The following is a 23,196-nucleotide window of genomic DNA, read 5'->3' on the forward strand; positions in this document are numbered from 1 at the left end:
AAAAGAAGGAAATCTTGCCATTTGCAACATGGATGGACCTTGAGGGCATTATGCTAAGTGAAATAAGTCAGACAGAGAAAGATATAACCTCACTTATGGAGTTGAAAAAATAAACCAAACTCACAGAAACAGAGAACAGGATGGTGACTACCAGAGGCGGGGTGTTGAGGGGGCTGGTGAAATGGGCAAAGAGGGTCAAAAGGCACAAACTTCCAGCTGTAAGATACACAAGCCCTGGGGATGTATGTACAGCAAAGTGACTGTGGTCAACATCACTGTGTTGTGTATATGAAAGTTGCTAAGAGAGAAGATCTTCAAAGTTCTCATCACAAGAAAAATAATCTGTACCTGTGTGTGGTGGTGATGGTAACTAAACTTACTGTGGTGATCATTTCACAATATGTACATATATCAAGTCATGATGCCTAAAACTAACAGTGTTATGTGACAATCATACCCAATTATCTATATCTCAGCAATCAGGGGTGAGAGCGTGGACAACCTGTTGCCGAAGCTGCATTTGCTCTACAACAGCAGAGCGCTGGGAAATAATTTTTTTGGGAAAAGCGTGCCGACCCTGGCCCAGAAGACAGTGGTTTAGCAGCAACAACAGCATGCCTAGGTGGACGCTCAGCCCAGCCAGCCCCTGTGCTCTACCTGTCATCCCATTTAATCCCCTCCCCACCCTAAGAGGGAGAGACTTCAATATTCCCATTTTACAGATGAGAAAACGGAGGCCCAAGTGTTGGAGCCAGCTTTGAACCCGTGTTGTGATTTCAAAGTCACATCTCAACCCAGATTTCTAGAAGGTGGGGGTCCAGGCACTGGGGATCCTCCCTCTTCCACACTTAGAGTTGTGCTCCAGGGCCCACCATCCCAGAGGCTGCTGGATGAACACATTTAATCCACTTATTCTGCACCCACTCAGCGTTTGGCTGCGGCTCTCCTGCTGCTGCTGACACTTCAGCCGGCTGAGGTTGTACAGGTGACTCATCACCACCTGCCCACCCTGCCCTCCTGTGGGGCAGGGCCCTCCTTGCCTCGTTATTCTAAATCCTTAGCTCAAAAAATCTGCAGAACTGCATTAAAAGAGCCCTGCTCACCTGTGTGGAGGCCTTGACAAGGGAAGGGAGGGGAAGTTTTGGGGTGGACTCTTATACTGAAGGGACATGAAAGGGACACTATTTATGTCCCTAATGGGACTCAATGTGAAGCTAAGAGCTTTGTCCCATAGAGAAATAAAAGCCCCCCACCCTTCACCTGTGAAAGCAGCTCAGGCGCTATGGTACCCTGTCTGCCTGTCTGGCCCGTCCATATTTGGTCTGTGAACACCTCCGGGGCAGGCCTCTGCCTTCTCCTCTCTGTGCCCCCTGAGCCTGCACACCGTGGGCCTTCAGAGCCTCAGGGACCTCGCCCCACCCCGACCATGGCCAGAAGCCTCCAGCCATCAAAATGCCTGTGGAGTCACTTTGGCCCAAGCACTGCTGGGTACCTTAGTCCCGTCTAAAGAACAAGCCATACCATGTGGCTTCCCCAGAGTTCAAGCAGCAGGATCTGGGGGTTCTGTCTGGCTCCACACTTCCTCACTGTAGCCCAGTTACCTCCCTTCTCTGAGCCCCAGTCTTGTCCTCTAAACGGGGACATGGATTGCTACCTTAATGGGACTAATCCTGTGAGGACTAATTTGGGTGATCCTAGAATTTACAGCTGGCACCAATAGATACCGCTTGAATCCATTCGGATATCCAGATTAAACTGGAGTCTCCAGTGTTATCTGGAAGTTCTTCCGTGAAGCTAGACGAAACCCACACAGTTGCGGTTCCAGGGTCTCCACTTAGCCAGCTGGACAGAAAACCCAAAGTGGCTCAAACAGGCTAACAAACAAGCAGGAGAGAATGACTTACGTAACTAAGTCCACTGGTGGACGGCTTACAGCCAGGCTGCACCTGGAGCTCAGGGGCGTCAGCAGGAACCGTCTCTCCCCGCCTGTGGGTTCTGCTTACTGGTGTCATGCTCACGCAGGCGGCTGTACCTTGATGGGAGCAAGACGGCCACCAACTGCCACAGGCTGAGGTCAAGTCCCCTCCAACTGCCCCGGGCTGGCCTCTGTCCCCGCCACTCCCGAGAGAAACATGGCTTCTCTTCCTCAGGATTCCAGCACAAGGCCCCACCCTGGGCCCTGATTGGTCACTAGCCCACCCCTGAGCCAATCACGGTGGCCAGGGAGGATGGAACATGCTGACTGGCCAGGTCGAGGTCATGTGACCATCCTCTCCGGGAAACTTGCGAGCTGTTCACCTTTTTTTTTTTTTTTTTTTGCGGTACGCGGGCCTCTCACTGTTGTGTAGGCTCCGGACGCGCTCAGCGGCCGTGGCTCACGGGCCCAGCCGCTCTGCGGCATGTGGGATCTTCCCGGACCACGGCACGAACCCGTTTCCCCTCCATCGGCAGGCGGACTCTCAACCACTGCGCCAGCAGGGAAGCCCTGTTCACCCTTTGTGTGGGGTGGGAGACAGGGTGATACGGAGAGAGCAGGGGTGAGGGACCAGCTGCTGCGTCCTCTGTGCTCAGTTTCCTGGGAGGTACCTGCTCACATCCTCCTCCCACATCCCTTTGTCCTCTGTTTACAAAAGAATTCATGATGCATTTCTTCTCTTCCCAAGCCCCGTTTCATCCAACACCAAAAAGGAGCAAGACTTCCTGTTTGAAGACAGGATTGGGGATCTCCTTCCAGCCTCAAGGATTGCTTTTTGTGTCCCTTTACAATCATTTATTCAGTCAACAAACATCCACTGAGCACCTACTACATGCTGCTATGGGTTCTCAGGACTGTTAGTTGTTCTGAGTAGTGGGTATCACCCAGGACCCTCCAAAAGGGAACAAATTTTGTCTGATGAAGCATCTGGAGGTGAGTTTCCAGTCCCATTCTGCCACCCACCGTGTGGCCCTGAGGAATTCCTCCTCCTCTCTGGGCTTCTGCTTTCTCATCTGAGGAGGCACTGGGGAAAATGAGGTCCTGGAGCCCCCTCAGCTCTGACATGTTGTGGTTGGGTCTTAGAACATGTCTCTCCAGCTGAGTCAGCCGATGAGCACTGTGGAAAATAGCCACAACTCTCCCACGGCAGAGCTGGGCTGAGGTGAGTCCACAATCACACAGCTGTGCATCTAAATCCTTCCCCTTCATGGATGCTGAGAGGACCCAGGGCAGAGGAGGATCAGTGCTTTCCGTGCCTGTGAAGACCCCCAGCTCTAGGTCCCTATGAGCTTGCCCAATGCTGCTGCTGCCCCAGAAAATCCTTTGGGGCATTTGTGATTCCCAAGTTCTCCCACTTGAAGTCAAGTTTGGGGCTCTCAAAGGGAAATAGAAGGAGGCCACATGGAGGGGAGGAGAGGATGGTGTGGAGGTTCCATGGAGTCCATCCATCATCCACCTCCCTCTCTGCTTCCCTTTCTTTGTCACAGATGAAATTGGTCATGGCTCCCTGGAAGAACAGAGACCCCTGATGTGTTGGTGGGGAAGGGAGGGATCCCTGTGAGGCAGGCTCAGCGGGGAGACTGTTTTCTTCTGGACGAGTCTAGTTTCTCTTCACTCTGAACATTTGGGGATGTGAATTAATACCCCTGGTCATTCTGTCACTTATTGTCAGGTCACCCTATTAATCCATTTGTTCCCTCCTTTATTTAGCTCATGCTTTTTTTTTTTTTTTTTTTTTTAAGCAAGAAGGGTGATTTATGAGAAAACAGGGAACCTAAGAACAGAGAATGGATTAGCTGTCTTTCCAGAAGACTGGAGCTGCAGCTGGTGAGACATGAGACGCCAGGTCTGCTGTGTTTCTTCCACCCTCCTGGGGCCATATGGTCACTCACCTCTGCTTCCACTTGCACAGCACTAGGTCCTACCGTCTTTAAGTCTATTTGTTTCTCTCCAGTTCCACCGCCAGGGCCCTGGTCTAAAGTACTATCCTTTGTCCCGGGAAAACTGAAATGACCTCCTAATGTTTCTCCCCACATCCACTCTGCTGTTCTCACTACAGCCAGGGTGATTTATTAAAAATGGAAAATGTACTCAGTGGTTTTCCACTGCTCCTAAGATAAACATCAAAATCTTAAGCCTGGGGGCTTCCGGGGGCTTCCCTGGTGGCGCAGTGGTTGAGAGTCCGCCTGCTGATGAAGGGGACACGGGTTCGTGCCCCGGTCCGGGAAGATCCCACATGCCGCGGAGCAGCTAGGCCATGGCCACTGGGCCTGCGCGTCCGGAGCCTGTGCTCTGCAACGGGAGAGGCCACAACAGTAAGAGGCCCGCATAGGAACCGGATTATGATTCGCCCACATTCAATGCACTTTGCTGTCGCTCTCCTCTCACTGGAGGATTATACAGCCCTGCCCTTTGTTTCTCCAGTCAGGGCAAAGGGGCTGATGAACAGGGAAAGAAATGTGAGCACACACTTAAGAACCAGTGCATGATTTTCCTCTTTCCCTGGCAAAGGCAGTATCCAGATAGAGACTGCTCCATCAACCCGAGTCCAGAGGAAAGATGACACGGAGCAGAGCCACGCGAGCACGTAGTATGAGTTCTTTGGTCTCGATGAAGGTTTGCTCTCTAGCCACTGCTTTCCTTACATGTATTACATTCATATAGTTTCTCTAGAGAGGGCTGGATTTTGGTATTTCTCTTCCTTCAGGTCAGTTATGTTCTGTTAAATCCCCAGTTGTTTAGGGTCTGGTAAAATAGGTTCTCTCGAGGGCAGGCTTCATTAAGAAGAATAAAATGTGGGCCTATTTCAAAACAGTTTCTTGTTCCCCTGCTGGATGTGCAGCACACTGTCTCCAATTTTTCAGAGTGAGAACCTGGTAGGAATTCTGAAGCTAAGACTCACAAAACTGGAGGACCCCTCCCTAACACTGGGCCCCCCTGGAGTCTGTAACTCATACTTGCTGCACTGAGCCTCCAGCAATTTGTCAATCGCGGTTCAGGTTTCCTCTCTGGTGTCCATGGAGGTTTCTGCTTGCACATTTCTGCTTCAGTAAATGAGATTCTTTGTACCTACCTGTCTCTCTGATTTGGGGGCCGGCAATTTGCCTGTGACCTCAATTCTCTGATAGATCTAACAAAATTTACTGATTTTCAGTTTGTTTAGTTTTTCACTTGTTGTTAGAATGGCAACTTCCAAATTCTTCACATGTTGAACCAGAAATGAAGTGTGAATTGTTGTTTTTTGTTCCTTTATTTCCCTGTGAAAGCTTTGCTTTATTCAATTGTTATTAATAAAATAATCTTTCTTCCCTTCATTCTTAATTCCTAATTATTTTTTATACCATGATTTGTCTAATTATTCCTTCTTTGATAGAAATTTGATGACATCCAGTTTCACTATTATAAACAATGCTGCAGTAAGATTCATGTATATAATTTATTACACTGATATCTAAGTGCTCAGTTTGCCTTGCTTTCTTTTAGTCAGAGAGCATGAGTCATCTTTTTAACATTTCTTTTGTGGGGATTATTTGCTTTATAGGGAAGTTAATGCTATCACTGAATAAAGACTCTCATGAAGAAACTGGACTTCAAGGTGGTCCATCTCAGTATTCTGGTAAAAAAAATCATGAAATTTAGTATTATGCTCACTCCATCACTTTTTAACAAATTAGTAATAATTTTTAAAGAATAAAAAATACTTCATTCATCACAATACAATCTCTGAACAACACATCCTAAACTCAGGCTTATGTGGAAAGAGTATACATGACAGTTAAGGGATGGAACAGACTCCAAATTTAAATTTAAATTTAAATGCCTCTACTCTGTTTGTTCAGGAAAAGTATGATTTTCTTTTGCTTTTAAAACTTCTGACTCTATGGGCTTCAGAGAGGATGAGATATTGCTGTTACACCTGTTTTTCTTTCACTGTAAGGCTGCATCTTATAAAGATAGTAGAATTGGACATGGTGCAATAGATGTGTTTTGGGTCAAACATTCAAAGTAATGAACCCATGATAGGGATTTACAACTCTGATTCTCAATAGAGAATATCCTTTGATTTCCCCGTTTCCATGATTACTAGTAGAAATTCACCCATGTGAGGAGATGTGGTTCTGCTGATGGTGTCTAGCTTGAACATCAGTAGTCAAGGCTGCTATGTCCATGGGTGGATTAGAGTTGACCTCCTGATGACCTCTGCATTTGGTCATTGACGATGGGGAAATAAGAATTTAAAACAGCTCAGTGTTAGACATACTCATTGTAGAGAGTTTGATTTGGTAAACCTAAGGGAGTACATGGAAAATGGAACAGTTTTTACCATCCATAAAATTTGCAAAATTCTGATCTTTAAAAAGATATAACACTTTTTCCCCATGTATATACAAATGAAATTTCTATCCCTCTTTCTATTTTTAAAATTGCTTCCATTGATCTGATGGACTTATGTTTTAATCTGGGTTCTAAGAAGTGTGAAAGAACATCTTGGTCATTCAGATAAAGAAGCCATGACTTTCTTTGATTGGGGTTCTTTGATTTAATTTTTGATATTAAGCTATATGACCTGTTTGTATATTTTGGAAATTAATCTCTTGTCGGTCACATCATTTGCAAATATTTTCTCCCAGTCTGTAGGTTGTCTTTTCGTTTTGTTTATGGTTTCCTTTGCAAAAGCTTTTAAGTTTAATTAGGTCCCATTTATTTTTATTTCCATTACTCTAGGAGATGGATCCAAAAAGATATTGCTGCGATTTATGTCAGTGTTCTGCCTGTTCTCCTCCAGTTGTTTTATAGTACCGTCTTACATTTAGGTCTTTAATCCATTTTGAGTTTATTTTTGTATATAGTGTGAGGTTTTCTCATTTCATTCTTTTACATGTAGCTGTCCAGTTTTCCCAGCAACACTTATTGAAGAGACTTTTTTCTCCACTGTACATTCTTGCCTCCTTTGTTGTAGATTAATTGACCACAGATGGGTTTATTTCTGGGCTTTCTATCCTGTTCCACTGATCCATATGTCTATTTTTGTGCCAGTACCATACTGTTTTATTGTAGCTTTGTAGTATAGTCTGAAGCCCAGGAGCATGATTCCTCCACCTCCATTCTTTCCATCTGTTTGTATGGTCTTCAGTTTCTTTCATCAGCAACTTACAGTTTTTGGAGTACAGGTCTTTTGCCTCCTTAGGTAGGCTCATTCCTAGGTATTTTATTCTTTTTGATGCAATGGTAAATGGGATTGTTTCCTTAATTTCTCTTTCAGATATTTCATTGGTAGTATATCGAAATGCAACAGATTTCTATGTATTAATTTTGTATCCAGCAACTTTACTGAGTTCATTGATGAGCTCTAGTAGTTTTCTGGTAGCACCTTTAGGATTTTCTACATATAGCGTCATGTCATCTGCAGTTTTACTTCTTTGGAGAGCTCAGGCAGGGAAGTGTGGAGCAAGGCCAGGCTGGGGTGAGGGGTCCCTGGAGTGGAGCAGGGTTCTCAGGAGATACTTTTCTTCCTCTCTCCTCCCTCCCTCCTCGGTTGTTGGTGGGGGTGGGGGATCAGCCAGCTGGCAGGGGAGGGGGCAGCTCACGGGCCTGTAGCCCTCTGGGATGGCTGTGGCTTTTCTGCAGTCTTGTCCTTTGGTCATGTCATGGGATTGTAAACCTTTCCTGTTGGGAGCTTTGAAAGATGAGGGAGCTTTCAAATATGAATCATGAGAGGGGAGGGTGTAGGGAGGTCCATCAGGCAAATGCCCCCAAACTGATGATGGACAGAGCACTAGCAATCAAAATATTGAAATCCAACCTGAGTGAAAACCAGACACCACTCTGAGCTCACGCCAAGTACCTACTCCACTATCAAGAGCTAAAGTGTTACCACCTGGCTTTTTTTTTTTTGGCTGTACGCAGGCCTCTCACTGTTGTGGCCTCTCCCCTCGTTGCGGAGCACAGGATCCGGATGCGCAGGCTCAGCGGCCATGGCTCACGGGCCCAGCTGGTCCGCGGCATGTGGGATCTTCCCAGACCGGGGCATGAACCCGTGTCCCCTGCATCGGCAGGCGGACTCTCAACCACTGCGCCACCAGGGAAGCCCCCACCTGGCTTTTTGAACATTATCCCCTCCATCAGAAGCTGCAAGTGTCACTCAGACACCCAGCAGGCTGGCCTCTGCCAGGGAGGCCTTTTCAGTGCTGCCAGGGGCTGAGTATAAATCCTGATTCCTGACAACACAGGCCCTTCCTGACATGGCACAATCATCCAGAAAAATGATTTGCTCATGAAAAGGCAGGTAAGACCACACTTTACGTCCAAAGAGAAAGAGAAGTGCTTTTTGTAATGAATCAGTAAACCGATCATAGGGGACGGCCCCTGAAGGAGGTGAAGGTGTAAGGAAGGGGTGAGCGGTAAGGCCAGAAATCCTGAGTGCTATCCTCTGATGGACAGCTCCTGGGAACCTGCTAGAAGCACAGAGCCTCAGGCCCCACAACAGACCCTGCATTTTGGCAAGATCCCCAGGGTTCACAGTGCACTGGAGTTGGAGAGGCACTGGTCTAGGGCGGTACTGAGGAACCTAAAGGCCAGGTCCTCCTGATGCCCAAGTTCCATCTCCTTTCCGAAGCTTTCTGAAGGCTCTACCCATTCTTCTTTCTTCGTTGCGACTGTGTGAGGTTCTGTCTCCCCAGTTAGACTGTCAGCTCCTCCAAGCAGGAGTTTCTTCGCGCCCCAGGCATCTTGTATATGCCTTACACGGACGGCAACTAGCCCATCAGCAATCACCCCCAACTGTTTCAGGGCCTATTTAGAGGAGTGCTTCTCACATTTAGAGATCATCCAGGGGGCTTTAAAAAACAACCCAAACAAACACCAGCAGATGAGAAAAGATGGCTGGTGAAGGCACTCCCCTCCACCACCTTGATTTTTATTTTTTTAAAGATTTATTATTGGGCTTCCCTGGTGGCGCAGTGGTTGAGAGTCCGCCTGCCGATGCAGGGCACACGGGTTCGTGCCCCGGTCCGGGAGGATCCCACATACCGTGGAGCAGCTGGGCCCGTGAGCCATGGCCACTGAGCCTGCGCGTCCGGAGCCTGTGCTCTGCAGCGGGAGAGGCCACAGTGGTGAGAGGCCTGTGTACCGCAAAAAATAAATAAATAAATAAATAAAATATATATGTATATAAATTTAATTAATTTATTTTTGGCTGCACTGGGTCTTTGATGCTGCGCATGGGCTTTCTCTAGTTGTGGCGAGCGGGGGCTACTCTTCGTTGCGGTGCGCAGGCTTCTCACTGCGGTGGCTTCTCTTGTTGCGGAGCACCGGCTCTAGGCGCGCAGGCTTCAGTAGTTGTGGCACACGGGCTCAGTAGTTGTGGCTCGCAGGCTCTAGAGTGCAGGCTCAGTAGTTGTGGCGCACGGGCTTAGCTGCTCCGCGGCATGCGGGATCTTCCTGGACCAGGGCTCGAACCCGTGTCCCCTGCATTGGCAGGCGGATTCTTAACCACTGCACCACCAAGGAAGCCCCACCCTGATTTTTAGATTAGCCCAAACTGGCCACAGCACGGTATGAAGACTGTAATGGGCACCCAGGAGCTGGACACCACACCTTAGTGGGCCGCCAGGCAGCCCCGACTCCTCCACTGCATCCTCAGCACTGGAGCGTGCTGCTGCTCTGCACAAATCCCACTAACTGACAGGCAGACATCACATCCCCTCTAACTGTCCGAACCAGCAGTTCATCGTTTGCATATTTGTATGTAGGGTTAAATAAAAACTTTAAAGGATGTTGACTTCTGTAAAGCCCTAGAGCCTGGCTGCCTTTAACAAAGCTCTTGTTATTCTTCATGCAGAAAAAAATGCACCCAAGATCACAAATTCTGACAATTAGTGGCAGCACACAGATAATCGTAAGTTTTATTATGAATTTAAAAACCTAAACATTTCATGAGGACTGGGAAGCCTATCCACAAGGTCCACCCTCCTGCATTTCCAACTCCCACACGTCCAGGCCTCACTGCACATACACCCCAATGATGTGCAATCCACAGCAGAGTGTCCTTTATTTACACTATTGATAGAAAACTGGCATTTAGATTTCAAAAGTTTTATTACAAAATTACCGGCAGTCTTAAGCATTTCAACAATGCTTATGAACTCTACTTTGCTGACACAAACAAGGCTATTCAAAAAGCAGGACCTGTCTGAAGTGGACTATTATATGTCCTGAGATCCTTAGAGGCCACCCTGCTTAGGACCCATTTGTGACTGTGTCTTCTTCCATTTCCTCTTCACCATCATCAGTGGGGCCTAGAGAAAAACACAAAGCCCGAAGTCATATCAATTTTAGAGAACGTGCTTGCTCAGTGTGTGAGCGCCCATCCATGAGGCTGCGGTGTGCCAGGCCCTGGGTAAGGTACAAAAGCCCAATAGCAGCCTCTGCCTTGAGGAGTTTAGGGTCTGGAGACCATCTGTCTTTGGCAGGTATTGGAAAGGATTGTCAGTTCCTAAGGGGAAGGGTCACAAAGGTGTTTTATGAAAGTCAAACTCTTTGCCTGCCATTCTAACCCATTCTGGTCAAGCTGATAACTCTTTTTTTTTTTTTTTTTTTTTTTTTTTGCAGTACGCGGGCCTCTCACTGCTGTGGCCTCTCCCGTTGCGGAGCACAGGCTCCGGACGCGCAGGCTCAGCGGCCATGGTTCACGGGCCCAGCCGCTCCACGGCATGTGGGATCCTCCCGGACCGGGGCACAAACCCGTGTCCACTGCATCGGCAGGCGAACTCTCAACCACTGCGCCACCAGGGAAGCCCTGATAACTCATTTTTTATAAAGATAAAAAGCTTATACTTTGTGTGTTGTTCTTGCCACAACTATGGGCAAAGAAACTGGCAACACTCAAAAAAATAAAAAAAAGGGCGGCGGGGGGGGGGGAATACCTACCACATGCTGAGGATAGTCAGTTAGTGACTATGTCTCTAAATTAAGAAAAATATGGCAACAACAATGAAACGGTTGTTATTTGTCAACAATTTATTGCAGATATTTTAGTCAATGTATTCTGATAAAGGAAATGTTTTAACCCTGTCAATGTTAGGGAAAATTTCTCATGTTTGTTTCTAGTTAGACCCAAACATTACATTTCTAGATACAGGAAGTGCTACTCAGAAGCCTGGGCCCACTGAACTTGACAGAACCAGGAACAATCTCCATCTTCCTCTCCTCAATGTGCCCGCATGTTTAGATGACACTGAAAAATCCCAAGCTAGCCTAAGGCCCAAATAAAACAGTTTAGGGGAAGCAAATTAATTCAGTAATTTTGTCATACTGCAGTCCCAATAAGTAATTAGACACAGCTTCCTTCCCCAAGCTGCTACCAGGGAGCCTTGAATGCCTTCTACAGACCTGTATTGTTCTCAGGACCGCAGACCTCCTCCGGCACGAGGCCTGCAGTCCCCCGAGGGGCTAGACTTGAGAGCTCACTCTGCTGCCCGTCTCACCACATTCCCCCCCATCCCTTGACCTTGGCTCACACTGTCCTCCTTCAGTCCAAGTGTGCAAGGCTCTCTTATCACAGGTTTTCTGCCAGTGCACTTCCTTCCCCCGAGAATGCCATTCTGCTTTTGTCTAGTTCAAGGGTTCTCAAATACTTTAGTTTTAGGACCCAAAGAGCTTTGGTTTAAATAGATTACGTTTATCGACAGTATGTTAGAAATTAAAAGTATTTTAAAAAACAGTAATTCATTAAAACAATAAATCTATTATATAGTAACAATGTTTATATTTTTATAAAATATAACAATACCAATATTTTCTAAAACAAAAATATTTAGTGAGAAAGTCGGCATTATTTTCTATTTTTGCCCATCTCTGTAATGTCTGCCAAATAGCAGCTGGACCCCTGTACTGACTTCATCATTCCACTTGCTACAGTATGTTGTTTTGATTGAAGGGTATGAAGAAAATCAGCCTCACACAGTCATGCAGTTAGACAAGGGAGGAGTATTTTAATAGTCTTTGCAGGCAGTTGTGGATATTCTTTTCTGATACTATGCCCAAACTTGACAGAAGTGGTATTTTTTTTTTTTTCCTTTGGTCACGCCACTTGGCTTGTGGGATTTTAGTTCCCCGACCAGGGACTGAACCCAGGCCCACAGCAGTAAAAGCCAAGTTTTTTTTTTTTTTTTTTTGCGGTATGTGGGCCTCTCACTGTTGTGGCCTCTCCCGTTGCGGAGCACAGGCTCCGGACGCGCAGGCTCAACGGCCATGGCTCACGGGCCCAGCCGCTCCGCGGCATGTGGGATCTTCCCGGACCGGGGCACGAACCCGTGTCCCCTGCACCGGCAGGCGGACTCCCAACCACTGCGCCACCAGGGGAGCCCCAAAGCCAAGTCTTAACCACTGGACTGCCAGGGAAGTCCTGAAAGTGGTAGTTTCTTAAAGGTTAGATTGCAGTGTGGAGTCTGAAGCCTTATCAGTGAACTTTTCATACTCTCTGACTTGAAAATCCACCGGTTTATTCTGTACTCTGAATGGATCATTTATGCATGCATGACTCTGTAACATCATTTGGAAAACGTTGCTCACTGAGTTATGCAGGTCTTCCAAATGTTGACCCATTTCTTTATATGTTATATAAAAAAAATCACATTCATTAATAGCAACAATTTCCGCAGAGAAGTCTGGAAGTACTGGGAAACTGTCAAGGTTACAACTGTGGAAAAAAAGTTTCCCAGCTTTTAATTTCTGCTTGAAATTTTGAATATTATCATTGGTAACAAATACTAGCTGCTCTCCTTGAAGTGGCAAGCTCACTTCACGTTGGTGAAGCTGCCTGCCTCTCACCTGAGCCAGCACAAGTGCAGGGAGCCAACCACCCACGTAGGCACAGAGGTGCTTTATGCACCCCCATTCCACCGTCACCCAGGAAACCAGAAATGTGCGCCCCAGGGGCCCAAGGACCACACGGATGAGAACCACTGGTCTAATTAATGTCTTACTCGTTTTTAGCTTCAGTTCCAACATTATTTCCCCAAGGAAACTTTCCCTGAGCTGCCAGTCTAGACAGAGGTCCTAGTTATATTCATATCAAACTTGTAATATGCACGGTCTGGGGTAGTTTTCACTTTATACCCAAGTGTCCACCAGTTTGCCTGACACAAAGCTGGCATTTACTATCAGAACGGCTCACACCCTACGCTCAGTGCTACGTACGGAAGTATCTTACTTAGTCCTCCCAACAAACAACCTTTTGAGGTTACCATTATCACTATCTCAGATTTAAAGATAAGGACACAGATTTAAGATTAAGTGGAGATTAAGAAATTTACCCAAGGACAGAACTGGTGAAGCTAAGCTCCGACCCTCAGCCTGTCTGGCTCTGGAGCCTGTGTCCTCATCTGCTAAGCTAGCCTACATGGACAGGGGTCAAAGGCAACATGGTCACCTCCACTGTTCCCTTTCATTCCATGGCTATGAAATAATGTTTGTCTCAACTTTTACAAAAACCCTAGAGTCCTATGACATAACATTCTTTAACAAATGATTTATCTTCAAAGAGCATTTAAAGGCATTTTGTGTGGATTAGATTAGATGGTAATGAGGCACTATTCTAGCATTCTTGGGTTGTAGCATCTAAACTGTTTTGCAGTCACTCCAAGTGTACCATTAATTTGGAAATAAAGACAGAACATTGTTACCTGATCTGCGTTCTCTGCCAGGTATCTGACCAGACTGAAGCAAGCCCTTCAGCCTCTCCACTTCAGCCAAAGTTGATGCGTTTGCTATAGCATTCTGGATGCCAGGAGACAATGGAGACGGACAGTTACTTTCATCTAAGCCTCCACCACCCAGAAAACACTCACAGGAATTCACACCATCTTTTTGAGTTGGAATATGAAATACTTCTTTGTTGGGGGAAGAATTTTACTGGCACAGTGAAATCAACCCCAAATCCGAATCATAAATTTCCAAAATTGGTAAACAGCTGCAGATCCTATTATAAGAGAGCAAATAATCGCTGCTCGTGTCCTAAAATCTTAGCTAATTGAAGTACCTATTTGGAATTATGCTACTGGATAATTTAGGAGGCAGTATTATAAAATTAGGATCTCTCATCGAGCAGGATCTTTCAGGTAGCAAATCTTTCAAAGTAAAAACTAAGACAGCATGCAAAGGTAACTAACTGTTCAAATAAACACATCCTGGGAAAATGAGAAAGACCAGAGTTGCCTCCACTTTGACTGGCTCATATAATTAATTCAAGTCAAAGTCTGGTCAAATGATATCTTTAAGCTAGTTTTTCCTTACACAAAAATACAGCTGGATTCTAACAATTGTGGGGAAATTTTGCAGTGTTTATTACTTGGGTTATTACATAATTTTGTGTCCTAAACCCGTAACAGCTCACTCCAGTCCAAGAATCCTAACACATGATTACCTTGATTGCTTCCACATCCCCTGGAGATGGCCCACCTTTCTTTTTGTCAGTTGGCAAACCAGCACCTGGATTGAAACTTGGGAGGGAAGTACAAAACTGTCAAATCCAGACCAATAGAAATTGCTTCTCTTTTACTTTCAAAAGCTTTTGAAAGTAATTCAACCAGTGTAGTATCTTATCTTTGTTAACAAACTGATACAAGAAACTCTCTCCTTCAGAAACACCACCCAGTTCATCTTCCTACAGAGAAAGGAGTATGTATATAATATCACACTAAGACTGAATACTGAAATATTTGCTCTGCTAATCTGGTAGAAATCTCATGTGATACATGGACCACTGATGGTCATGGATCATCATCACGCAAATTTAGTACTGTATTAGTCACAGGTGTTTCATTTCATTTTGCAGGAGGCAAAATGCCAGACAGATAATGTTTCTGAAGGTGAAGTGGAGTGAAGTTGGATATCCGGATCTTACGTTTTGCTTCTCCTGGCAATATCCTTTGCAAGTTGTGCACCCCGTTTGCCCTTGAACATTTTCTCTGCTTCCTGACGCTCCTACAGCGACACCACACACACAGTTAATGGAAATAGGAATACCACATGCATTTAGATGCATTCCTCAGAAAACATGGAAGAAAACTCTCCTGGAATACTCTGGGCTGGTGAAAATACCACAAAGCCAATTTCAAAGTAAACGGAGACACAGTGGTCGCCTTTCTGGTGAAGGTCCTTGAAGAAAGTTCCCTCTCCGAGTTTCAAGGAGGGGCTCTCAAGGAACTAAGAGGGTTAAAAAAAAAACAATCCCCCAATGAAGGGAAAATCATTCTAACAATTAAAGGTACTGAAACGTGGATTACATTACACTCCCCACAGGGAGCGCATCTAAGTAGGCCGTCTGCTGTGACAGTGCCCACGGCGGCTCTGAGGCTGCGCCACCTCTAGAAAGGCCGGCCCCGCACAAGACAACCGGAGCTCAAAGTCCCACCATAAACACCGTATGGGAAAGTTGACTTAGCATCCCCTCCCCATTCTCATTATAAACCAATGATAAAAATCACTGCGCCATTTAAAAAGTCAGTAACGAAAATATAAAGGAGAACACACCAATCTATAATGACTTACAACAGAGTAATACTTACTTTTAGTTTCACCTTCTGGAAATCCAGTACTCTGACTTGTGGAACTTTATAAATCACATATAGTCTGTAATGCTTCTTATTTGTTACAGGATTTCTTAGAATACTACAAGAAAAGGAACAATACAATGCCAATGTTGTTCACAGCATAGCATTCAAGAGGGCCATTTTAATAAAATCTAATGAGTCCAAGAAGTAAGGAAAAGTTCACTATTCTTCACATTTCAATGTCATAAGAACTTAACACTAGGGAAATTTTAACAGAGCCCAAAGGAAATACTTTCATTATTTGTTTTTTAAAGGTACTTTTTACTAACTGATGACTTTAAGATCAAGGCTGGTAATGGTGTTATTTTAAAAGACTTTATTGTCACCACCACAAATAATTTCCATACCTTAGATAAGTCAATGATTTGAGAGATGCCAAAGGGTCCAGATCACCCTGTAAAATAACAGCCACAGGTAAGAACACGAATACCACACCCCATTTTGATACTGTGGAATGGTGGATGCCTTTGGAGCAAGGACTGATCTTGTCTTTTATGCATTTATTTGTTTTTCCTGCCGCAGAAGCGCACAACACTAGCACGTCACAGATGCTTGGTACGTTTCTACTGAATACACTGGTTCATAAATTTGAGCTTCTTAAACTTAATATCTTGGCCACAACAGTTTCTGTCTCAACAGCAGAAGAGACCAAAAAAAAAAAAAAAAATCATTTCCTGTAGCAAATTTAAAAGGACTACTGAGCTTAAAGCAGTGATTGAGAAAAGAAAGCAATGTGAAAACTGCTGTGACTTTTGAGCAAGTTGTTCACATAGGGAACCTCAAACCGTGATCTTGGTGTAAGGTGGTTTTTCCTGCTGGTACCTGGGAGCAACACGGGTATGTCATCTTTGAGGGAAGGCACCTTTATTCTGGGCGCCCCCAAATCTCTTCAAATAAAAATTTCAAGGACAAGGAGTACAGTTAAAAAAAAAACGTATATGGGAAGAAGGCAGGTTAGCTTTTGAATCTTCCCAAATTATGTCATAAAACACAGTGCAACAAGGATAGGAAAACCAAAACATATGGTCAACTACAAGCAAACTAGATGAAAAGGTACTCTGGCAAGAACCTAACACAGGAGCCAGTGAGGACGAACTACTGTGAGAGCTACACGACTTGCCTGGTGACAACATCCATACAGGAAGAAGAGAGGAAAGGCAGAGAGGCGTCCAACAGACCCGAGAACTCCAAAGCGACTGACAGGTACCCAGTTTGAGAAAGGATAGGCAAAGGATAGGCATGTCCCAATAATGAACACATTAAGTGTGTGATGACGCCTGAAGGGCTCGAGCAATCTGGGACTTCACTCCACCAGAAACTGTGCCCTTTCCAGAACAAAGCCTGACACAGAGGAGAAACTGCTAGAACAGATCTGAATTGAGTGGGACAGGGCCAAGAGGGACAAGGAGGAAAAAAGTACAAGTAAAAGCAGGGGAGGGCAACACAGCCAGGTGCTCAGAAAGTTGCCACTTTTAAATACCTCACAACAGCATGGGAGGGCGCTCTAAAGCTTGCTACTGGCACACCATCACTAAAGGAAATCTAAAGAACAATCCAAAAAGGAACAAAGGGAGACAAATATTGCCTGACCTCACTTTTATGTGGAATCTCAAGAAAAGTCCAACTCACAGCAACAGAGTTGAATGGTGGTTACCAGAGGCTGGGGGGGTGGAGGAAAGGGGAGATGAGCTATTGATTAAAGAGCACAAACTTTCAGTTATAAGATAAGTAAGTTCTAGAGATTTCAGGTACAACATTGCGACTGTAGTTAAAAATAACATATGGTGTACTCAATATGATAAAAAAGTAGATCTCAAGTATTCTTGTGAGAATCCAAGTGAGACCTCCAAGTTGGCATGGCTGATCTCTGACTAATGGGGAGAACTACCTAATGAGAATTAGCAATCTTGCATCACCAATCAAAATTCTTACATTACCTTTCATGTGGGTAACAGAAGAAGACTTCCAAAAGGAGTTAGGACTGGTTTTAACATGGCCTGTTAGTCACTGAGACAGGAAATATTTAACATGAATCAGACTCATTTGGAATATTTTTGATTTGTCTTGATCCTGAGGTTTCCCTGTGTTAGTGTTATTGAGCACACAAAAAGGTAACTAGGTGAAGTGGTGAATATGTTAGTCTGTGGTAATCATTTCACAATGTATACATATATCAAATTTCACATTGTACACCTTAAACATATATAATTTTCATCTGTCCATCATACTTCAATAAAGCTGCAAAAACCAAAAGAAAGGAAGAACAGTAACTTTAGTCACACACACAGACACACATACGGACTGTGCAAAACACAGTGATGTCTTCACGGTGGGGGGTGGGGTGAGAGGTTAAGGTGCCTCATTATTCAGGAGGTAGAGGTGCTGGTTAACTGCTTTACACTTGGGTAAATACGGGTGTGCTAATTCCTAGGATGCTAAGAATAGAAACAGAGTCTATTTAATAATTAGTTAATCTCTAAACTATCAAAAGGAGAAGTGCCAAAAAATGAGAGAGCGAGCAATACAGGAGAGAAAAAAAATTGCAGATAGATGGAACAAATAAAAAATTCTAGAAAAGAAAGACGATAAATTCAAATATACCAGTATTACATTAAACATAAACAGACTATTGCATTTTAAAGTCAGACTTCAGACAGGATTTAAAAAAAGAACCCTATCATATGCTGTTTTCAAGAGACAAATCTAAAATATAAGTACAGAAAAACAATGTAAAGTTTGGATGAAAAAAATGATTATGCAAATACTAACTGAAAGAAAGCTTGTTTTGGTATACTGCAGCAGATAAAATAGACAACCAGGGTAAAACAGCACTAATAAGATGTAAAGAGGGTCACCACACATAAAAGGTTTATTTCATCAGTAAGATACATAAAATTTGGATATATCAAATAAAATAACCTAAAAATATATAAAACTAAAATTGACAGAACTCCATGGAAACAGTCAAATCCACTATCATGTAGGATTTTAATACACCTCTTTCAGTGACTGATTGGACAAACAGCCTTCATCTTTGCAAACAGCTTTAAACACAATTACAACACACAGAATATACTGCCCCCATCATGCCACACGTTCCCTATGAACGCACATACCTCATATAGTTTAGAAAGGACATGCCCTCAGATCAGTGCTTTCTTACTTTTGGAGTCAAGTACTCCTTTGGGAATCTGAAAGAAGCTTATAGACCTCATCCACCAGGAAAGGAACAAATCAGGGAAATAGGGAAGGGAGGGGTTAAGGGCATAATAACCTAAAATCAAGTTATATCATATGAACTTAAACATCCAGTATTTGAGAAATTTAGGTTGCAAAACAATGTATAGTATAAGCTCAATTTTGTTAAAAATTATACACAGAGTAGAAATTTAAAAAGCATAAAAATAAGCATATCCAAATAGAGAAAATGAAACTTGCCCCCTATCTTATAAGAAACTGGATTTCAGGGGCTTCCTTGGTGGCACAGTGGTTAAGAATCCACCTGCCAATGCAGGGGACACGGGTTTGAGCCCTGGTCCGGGAAGATCTCACATGCTGAGGGGCACCTAACCCGTGAGCCGCAACTACTGAAGCCCGTGCACCTGGAGCCCATGCTCCACAACAAGAGAAGCCACCGCAATGCAAAGCCCGCTCACTACAACTAGAGGAAGCCCACACGCAGCAACGAAGACCCAATGCAGCCAAAAATAATAAAATAAATAAATAAATTTATAAAAAAATAAAGAAACAAAGTGTAATGTTTTTTTAAAAAAGAAAAAACAGATTTCAAATGGATCGTTGATCTAAATGTGGAGTAAAACAATAATTTCTTGAATAAAACTCTCCAACAAAATTTAATGTATGTCACATATGTAATTTTCTAGTAGTGACATTAAAACAGGAGAAACTAATTTTAATAATACATTGTTTTACCTATTTTCCAAAATATTACCATTTCAATGTCAGTTTAAAAAAATTGATAGTTTATATTCTTCTTTTTTTGTACTAACTCTCTAGAATCTGTAGTGTATTTTATATTCTAGTATATCTTAATTCAAAGTAGCCACTTGTGGCTAGTAGCTACCATACTGGACACTGCGATTCTAGAAAACAGAATATGTGAGTTTCTTTATGACCCTGGGGTAGGGGAAGCTTAACAGAACTCAAAAGTACTAATAACAACAGACTGATGAAATGGATTATGCTTGAATTAGGAACTTCTCTATCAAGACCCTAAGAGAGTCAAAAGGTGAGCTAGAGAGTGGGAAGATATTTGCAACACATAACCAAAGAAGGCCCATTTTCTGACTTAATTAAGAAAAGAAAAAGGATGATGAGATAATTTTCTGGATTTTCCAAGTTTTCTATAAAAGGCATGTAGTACCTTTAACTCCTCCCTGCAAATACATTTTTCCCCTGTTCAACTTACCAATTCCACAAGACTGTTGTTGGTGAGAATGAGTTCTGTCAGACAGGGCAGAGCCTGATCAAGTCCCTCACCTATACGGCTAAAATAAAAAGAAAAAATCTTAATGAAAGTAAAAATTAAGTAAGCTAACAACTTCATCTAAGCCCTTGCCCAGAGGACTTAAAAGTGGGAAGAACCTTAGAGATGTTTCTTCCAACACTCTAACAGAAAGAAAATGAGGCACAAAGCGGAAGCTTGTCTGAGGTCACAGAAGTGGGATGATTTTAAAACCCATGCCTCCTGAAATGCCTCCTGAAAGCTGCCGAGGGCTCTTTCCACTGCTACACTATCTAATGAGACCTAAGACAAAGAGAAAGTCCTGTGTAAATAGACTTACTTTGCTCATCTCAGGACTTGTGTGCAGGTAGCACAGAAATACAAGTGGTTCTGCATTCACAGCTCAAGCACAAGATACACCAACCAAACCACAACGGAATAGTTAACTCATGAGAAATACACCTATTAAAAAAAAGCAACTCAACACCCAGAACTTCTTAAAGACATTGTCTATAGACCTTTAATAACTTTTCTCCAACAAAATTCAGAGATGATGAACGTGGGTCAAAAAAAAGATCTTAATTTCAATAAGCAATATTCTAAAAATCAGCTGCAGTTAAAGAAAAACAAATAGCAGAGATTTGAGGTAGAATGAGATGTTTAGTCAAAAATATAATTGTTGAATTTTATGTTATCTCTTTAATATGACCCCTCCGATAATTTTAATTATTATTTTAGAAATCAGCCAAAATATGTACAAAGCAGCATGTTTTTAACTTAAATTAGAAACTTACCATGAACATATATATATATACACACACAAGATTTCTGAATAAATGCAAATAAGACTAGACCAATGACAAATTAATCTCTGGATCTGTATGGGACAAGTGCAGCTCATTTTCCATTTAAGAAATATGTAGGTTAAAAAGAAAAAAAAAGAAATATGTAGGTTTAACTAGCAGTATATACTGCAACTTCTTCAGGGAACTCTGCAACATTTACTCTAGGGGGAAAAAGCTACTTTCCACTAGTAGACAATTACCATATTCTGTTGTTGTTCACTAATAATGTTTTCAGTCTTCTCAACAAAGGAAAACCATCCAGTTTCCTGATTTCATTGTCAGAAAAATCAATGGCATCAAACTGGTCTAAGGTAGCGCCTAGATTTTCAATGACAGGAATTTTATACCCTGCAAAAAGGAGGGAAAAAAAAAACCCACACAAGTATTAATATAATTAAAAGGCACCTAAAACATTAGCAGCATTTCATGTAATTGGACTCACAGCTAATGTTCCTTCCAAAAGTGTTTACCTAGCACGTATGCCGTTGCCAGACACTGCCAAGGTACTGGCACACAGTACAAGGAACAAGACAGTCACAAGTCCCAGCTGCCATGAAGCTTATAGTCTAGCAGTGGACATGAAGATGGCGATGGAGACAAGGGCAGTAATGATGAGAATACTTACTATCAGTAACTAGTACCTTACAGTTTTCAAGAATATTTACAAGGTGCCTCATGCTGCTCTAAGCAAGGCCCCAGAGCTAGTGAAATGGCCTGAGGTTACGCTGTGAGCTGCTTAACTGTCAGCGTCCAAACGTTGTTCACACATGGTGGACAAGAGCTCTCAACCTCTTTTGCATCCCACAGGCCCGATTCCTAGAACTCACTGGGATGTCTTCATGATATCATGACAGTTCCCCCTTACTTCACCTCCCCCAGCTCAAACCCAGAGTTGCAAGTCAATAGTTCACACACAATGGTAAATCACCCTGTGGACAACTCAAATACTCCCTGATTTGTCTAACACGGGCATAATTATTGTGCTAAGTGCTCGGAGAAAAAAAGAAGTTAAACGAGCCAAGGTGAAAGTACACAGTGCAGAGCTGTAAGGGCTACATCAAAGTAAGTGCTGCACCAAAACAAGACTCCTCAACGCTGGGTGCACTTCAGACTCAGAGAGAAGGCAGGGATCACCTGTGCCAAGACTGTGAAAGCGGTCGGTTACGCTTGAGTTGAACCTTTCTCTAAGAAACTTAGTTTCAACAAAACGAAAGTACTGGGCTTTGTCAGCAAACAAAACAAGCAGAAAGCAGAGCCCGCAGCCGTGCTGCTCCGGCGACCGCACTTTCTCCGTGGGAGCGAAATCTCAGGCCAAGACTGAATATCTTATCCCCGGAAAAGCCGCCCCCTAAAATGCTGACGACCTGCACGCCGAGGCGGAAATCACTACAGGAACTTAACAGTTCGGGGGCTTCCGCAACCCTTCCGCAGGCACCCGGCAGCGCCAGCCTCGCTCCGACTGTCCGCTCTTTGCAATGTTCTGGTAAAAGGGGAAAAGACGACTGAAACCAATGAGGGACAAATGTCGGGAAGACAATCGCTTTTGTCCCGTACTTCGTCTCCTCGCTCCCTTACCCTGTCTACACTCTCACGACAGCACGTTAACGCGTCTCGCTCCGCACGAGAGTCCCAACTGCTAGATCGTGTATTTCCCGGCCCCGCAGCGGCTCAGGCCGCGAAGCCAGCCCGGCTGGCCCGGCACAGGCCCGCGGTCCTACCGGAGCATCGCGGCGGCCCCGTGTGTGCGGGGAGGAGCTGGGGTGAGGAGCGCCTCGGAAGGGCCCAGGGACGGCCCAGGGACGGTGCTGCCTGGCGCACGCGGCTAGGCCAGGCCGCCTGGCGGGCGGGGAGGCCGGACCGCCCGCCCCCGTCCGACTCACCCCGCAGGTCCAGCTCGCGGTCCCGCACGGCGTTGGTGTACTGCGCCGCCTGCTCTATCAGCTCCGCCGTCAGTTTCACCATCCTGCCGCCTTCTGCCCGCCGCGCCGCCCGCTCCTCTCGCCGCACCGACGTCCCAGCGTGCACCGCGCCCGCGCCCGCGCCAGGCAGCACCAATCGCCGCCGGCGTGCGCGGGCTGAGCGGCGTCCAGGCCGAAGCAATCGAGGAGCCACGCCCCCGGGCTCGGGCTCCGCCTCCCGGGCTCGGGCTCTGCGGTGGTCCGGCGCGCGTCGCCGCGCCTCTGGTTCTGGCTCCGTTCCTCTGGCGCCGCCGCGGTCTGTAGGGCCCCCGAGTCCAGACAGCTGTGTCCGCAAGTTAACAAAATGTGAAAGCCCCCGAAGGGAACTTTCTCGTGCATC

General features: G+C 44.7%; 1 protein-coding gene and 1 long non-coding RNA gene across 3 annotated transcripts in view; both read right to left on the minus strand.

Moving 5' to 3' along the window:
• Window positions 1-2,136, minus strand: part of LOC308614730 — a 47,098-nt gene extending 44,962 nt beyond the window's left edge. The window contains exon 1 of the long non-coding RNA XR_014015428.1: window positions 1,905-2,136. This is a non-coding gene — a long non-coding RNA (uncharacterized lncRNA). The remainder of the gene's footprint in view (window positions 1-1,904) is intronic.
• A 7,917-nt stretch (window positions 2,137-10,053) lies between these two features.
• SNRPA1 (small nuclear ribonucleoprotein polypeptide A') lies at window positions 10,054-22,945 on the minus strand. Of its 2 annotated transcripts, XM_081228033.1 has the most exons (9): window positions 22,779-22,944; window positions 21,099-21,246; window positions 20,018-20,096; window positions 15,936-15,982; window positions 15,544-15,646; window positions 14,880-14,959; window positions 14,400-14,475; window positions 13,660-13,753; window positions 10,054-10,272 (listed from the first exon to the last, which is right to left on the minus strand). In XM_081228033.1, exons 1-9 carry the CDS (start codon window positions 22,858-22,860, stop codon window positions 10,214-10,216), a joined length of 768 nt encoding a protein of 255 aa, XP_081084159.1. In that variant the 5' UTR covers window positions 22,861-22,944; the 3' UTR covers window positions 10,054-10,213. The 2 variants fall into 2 exon arrangements, with proteins under 2 accessions (XP_081084159.1, XP_081084160.1); XM_081228034.1 differs by lacking the exon at window positions 14,880-14,959 and having other exon boundaries at window positions 14,400-14,495; window positions 22,779-22,945.
• Window positions 22,946-23,196: the final 251 nt, after the last annotated feature.

The sequence above is a fragment of the Mesoplodon bidens genome, assembly GCF_964165515.1.
Source record: "Mesoplodon bidens genome assembly, chromosome: 3".
Classification (NCBI taxonomy): Eukaryota; Metazoa; Chordata; class Mammalia; order Artiodactyla; family Ziphiidae; genus Mesoplodon; species Mesoplodon bidens.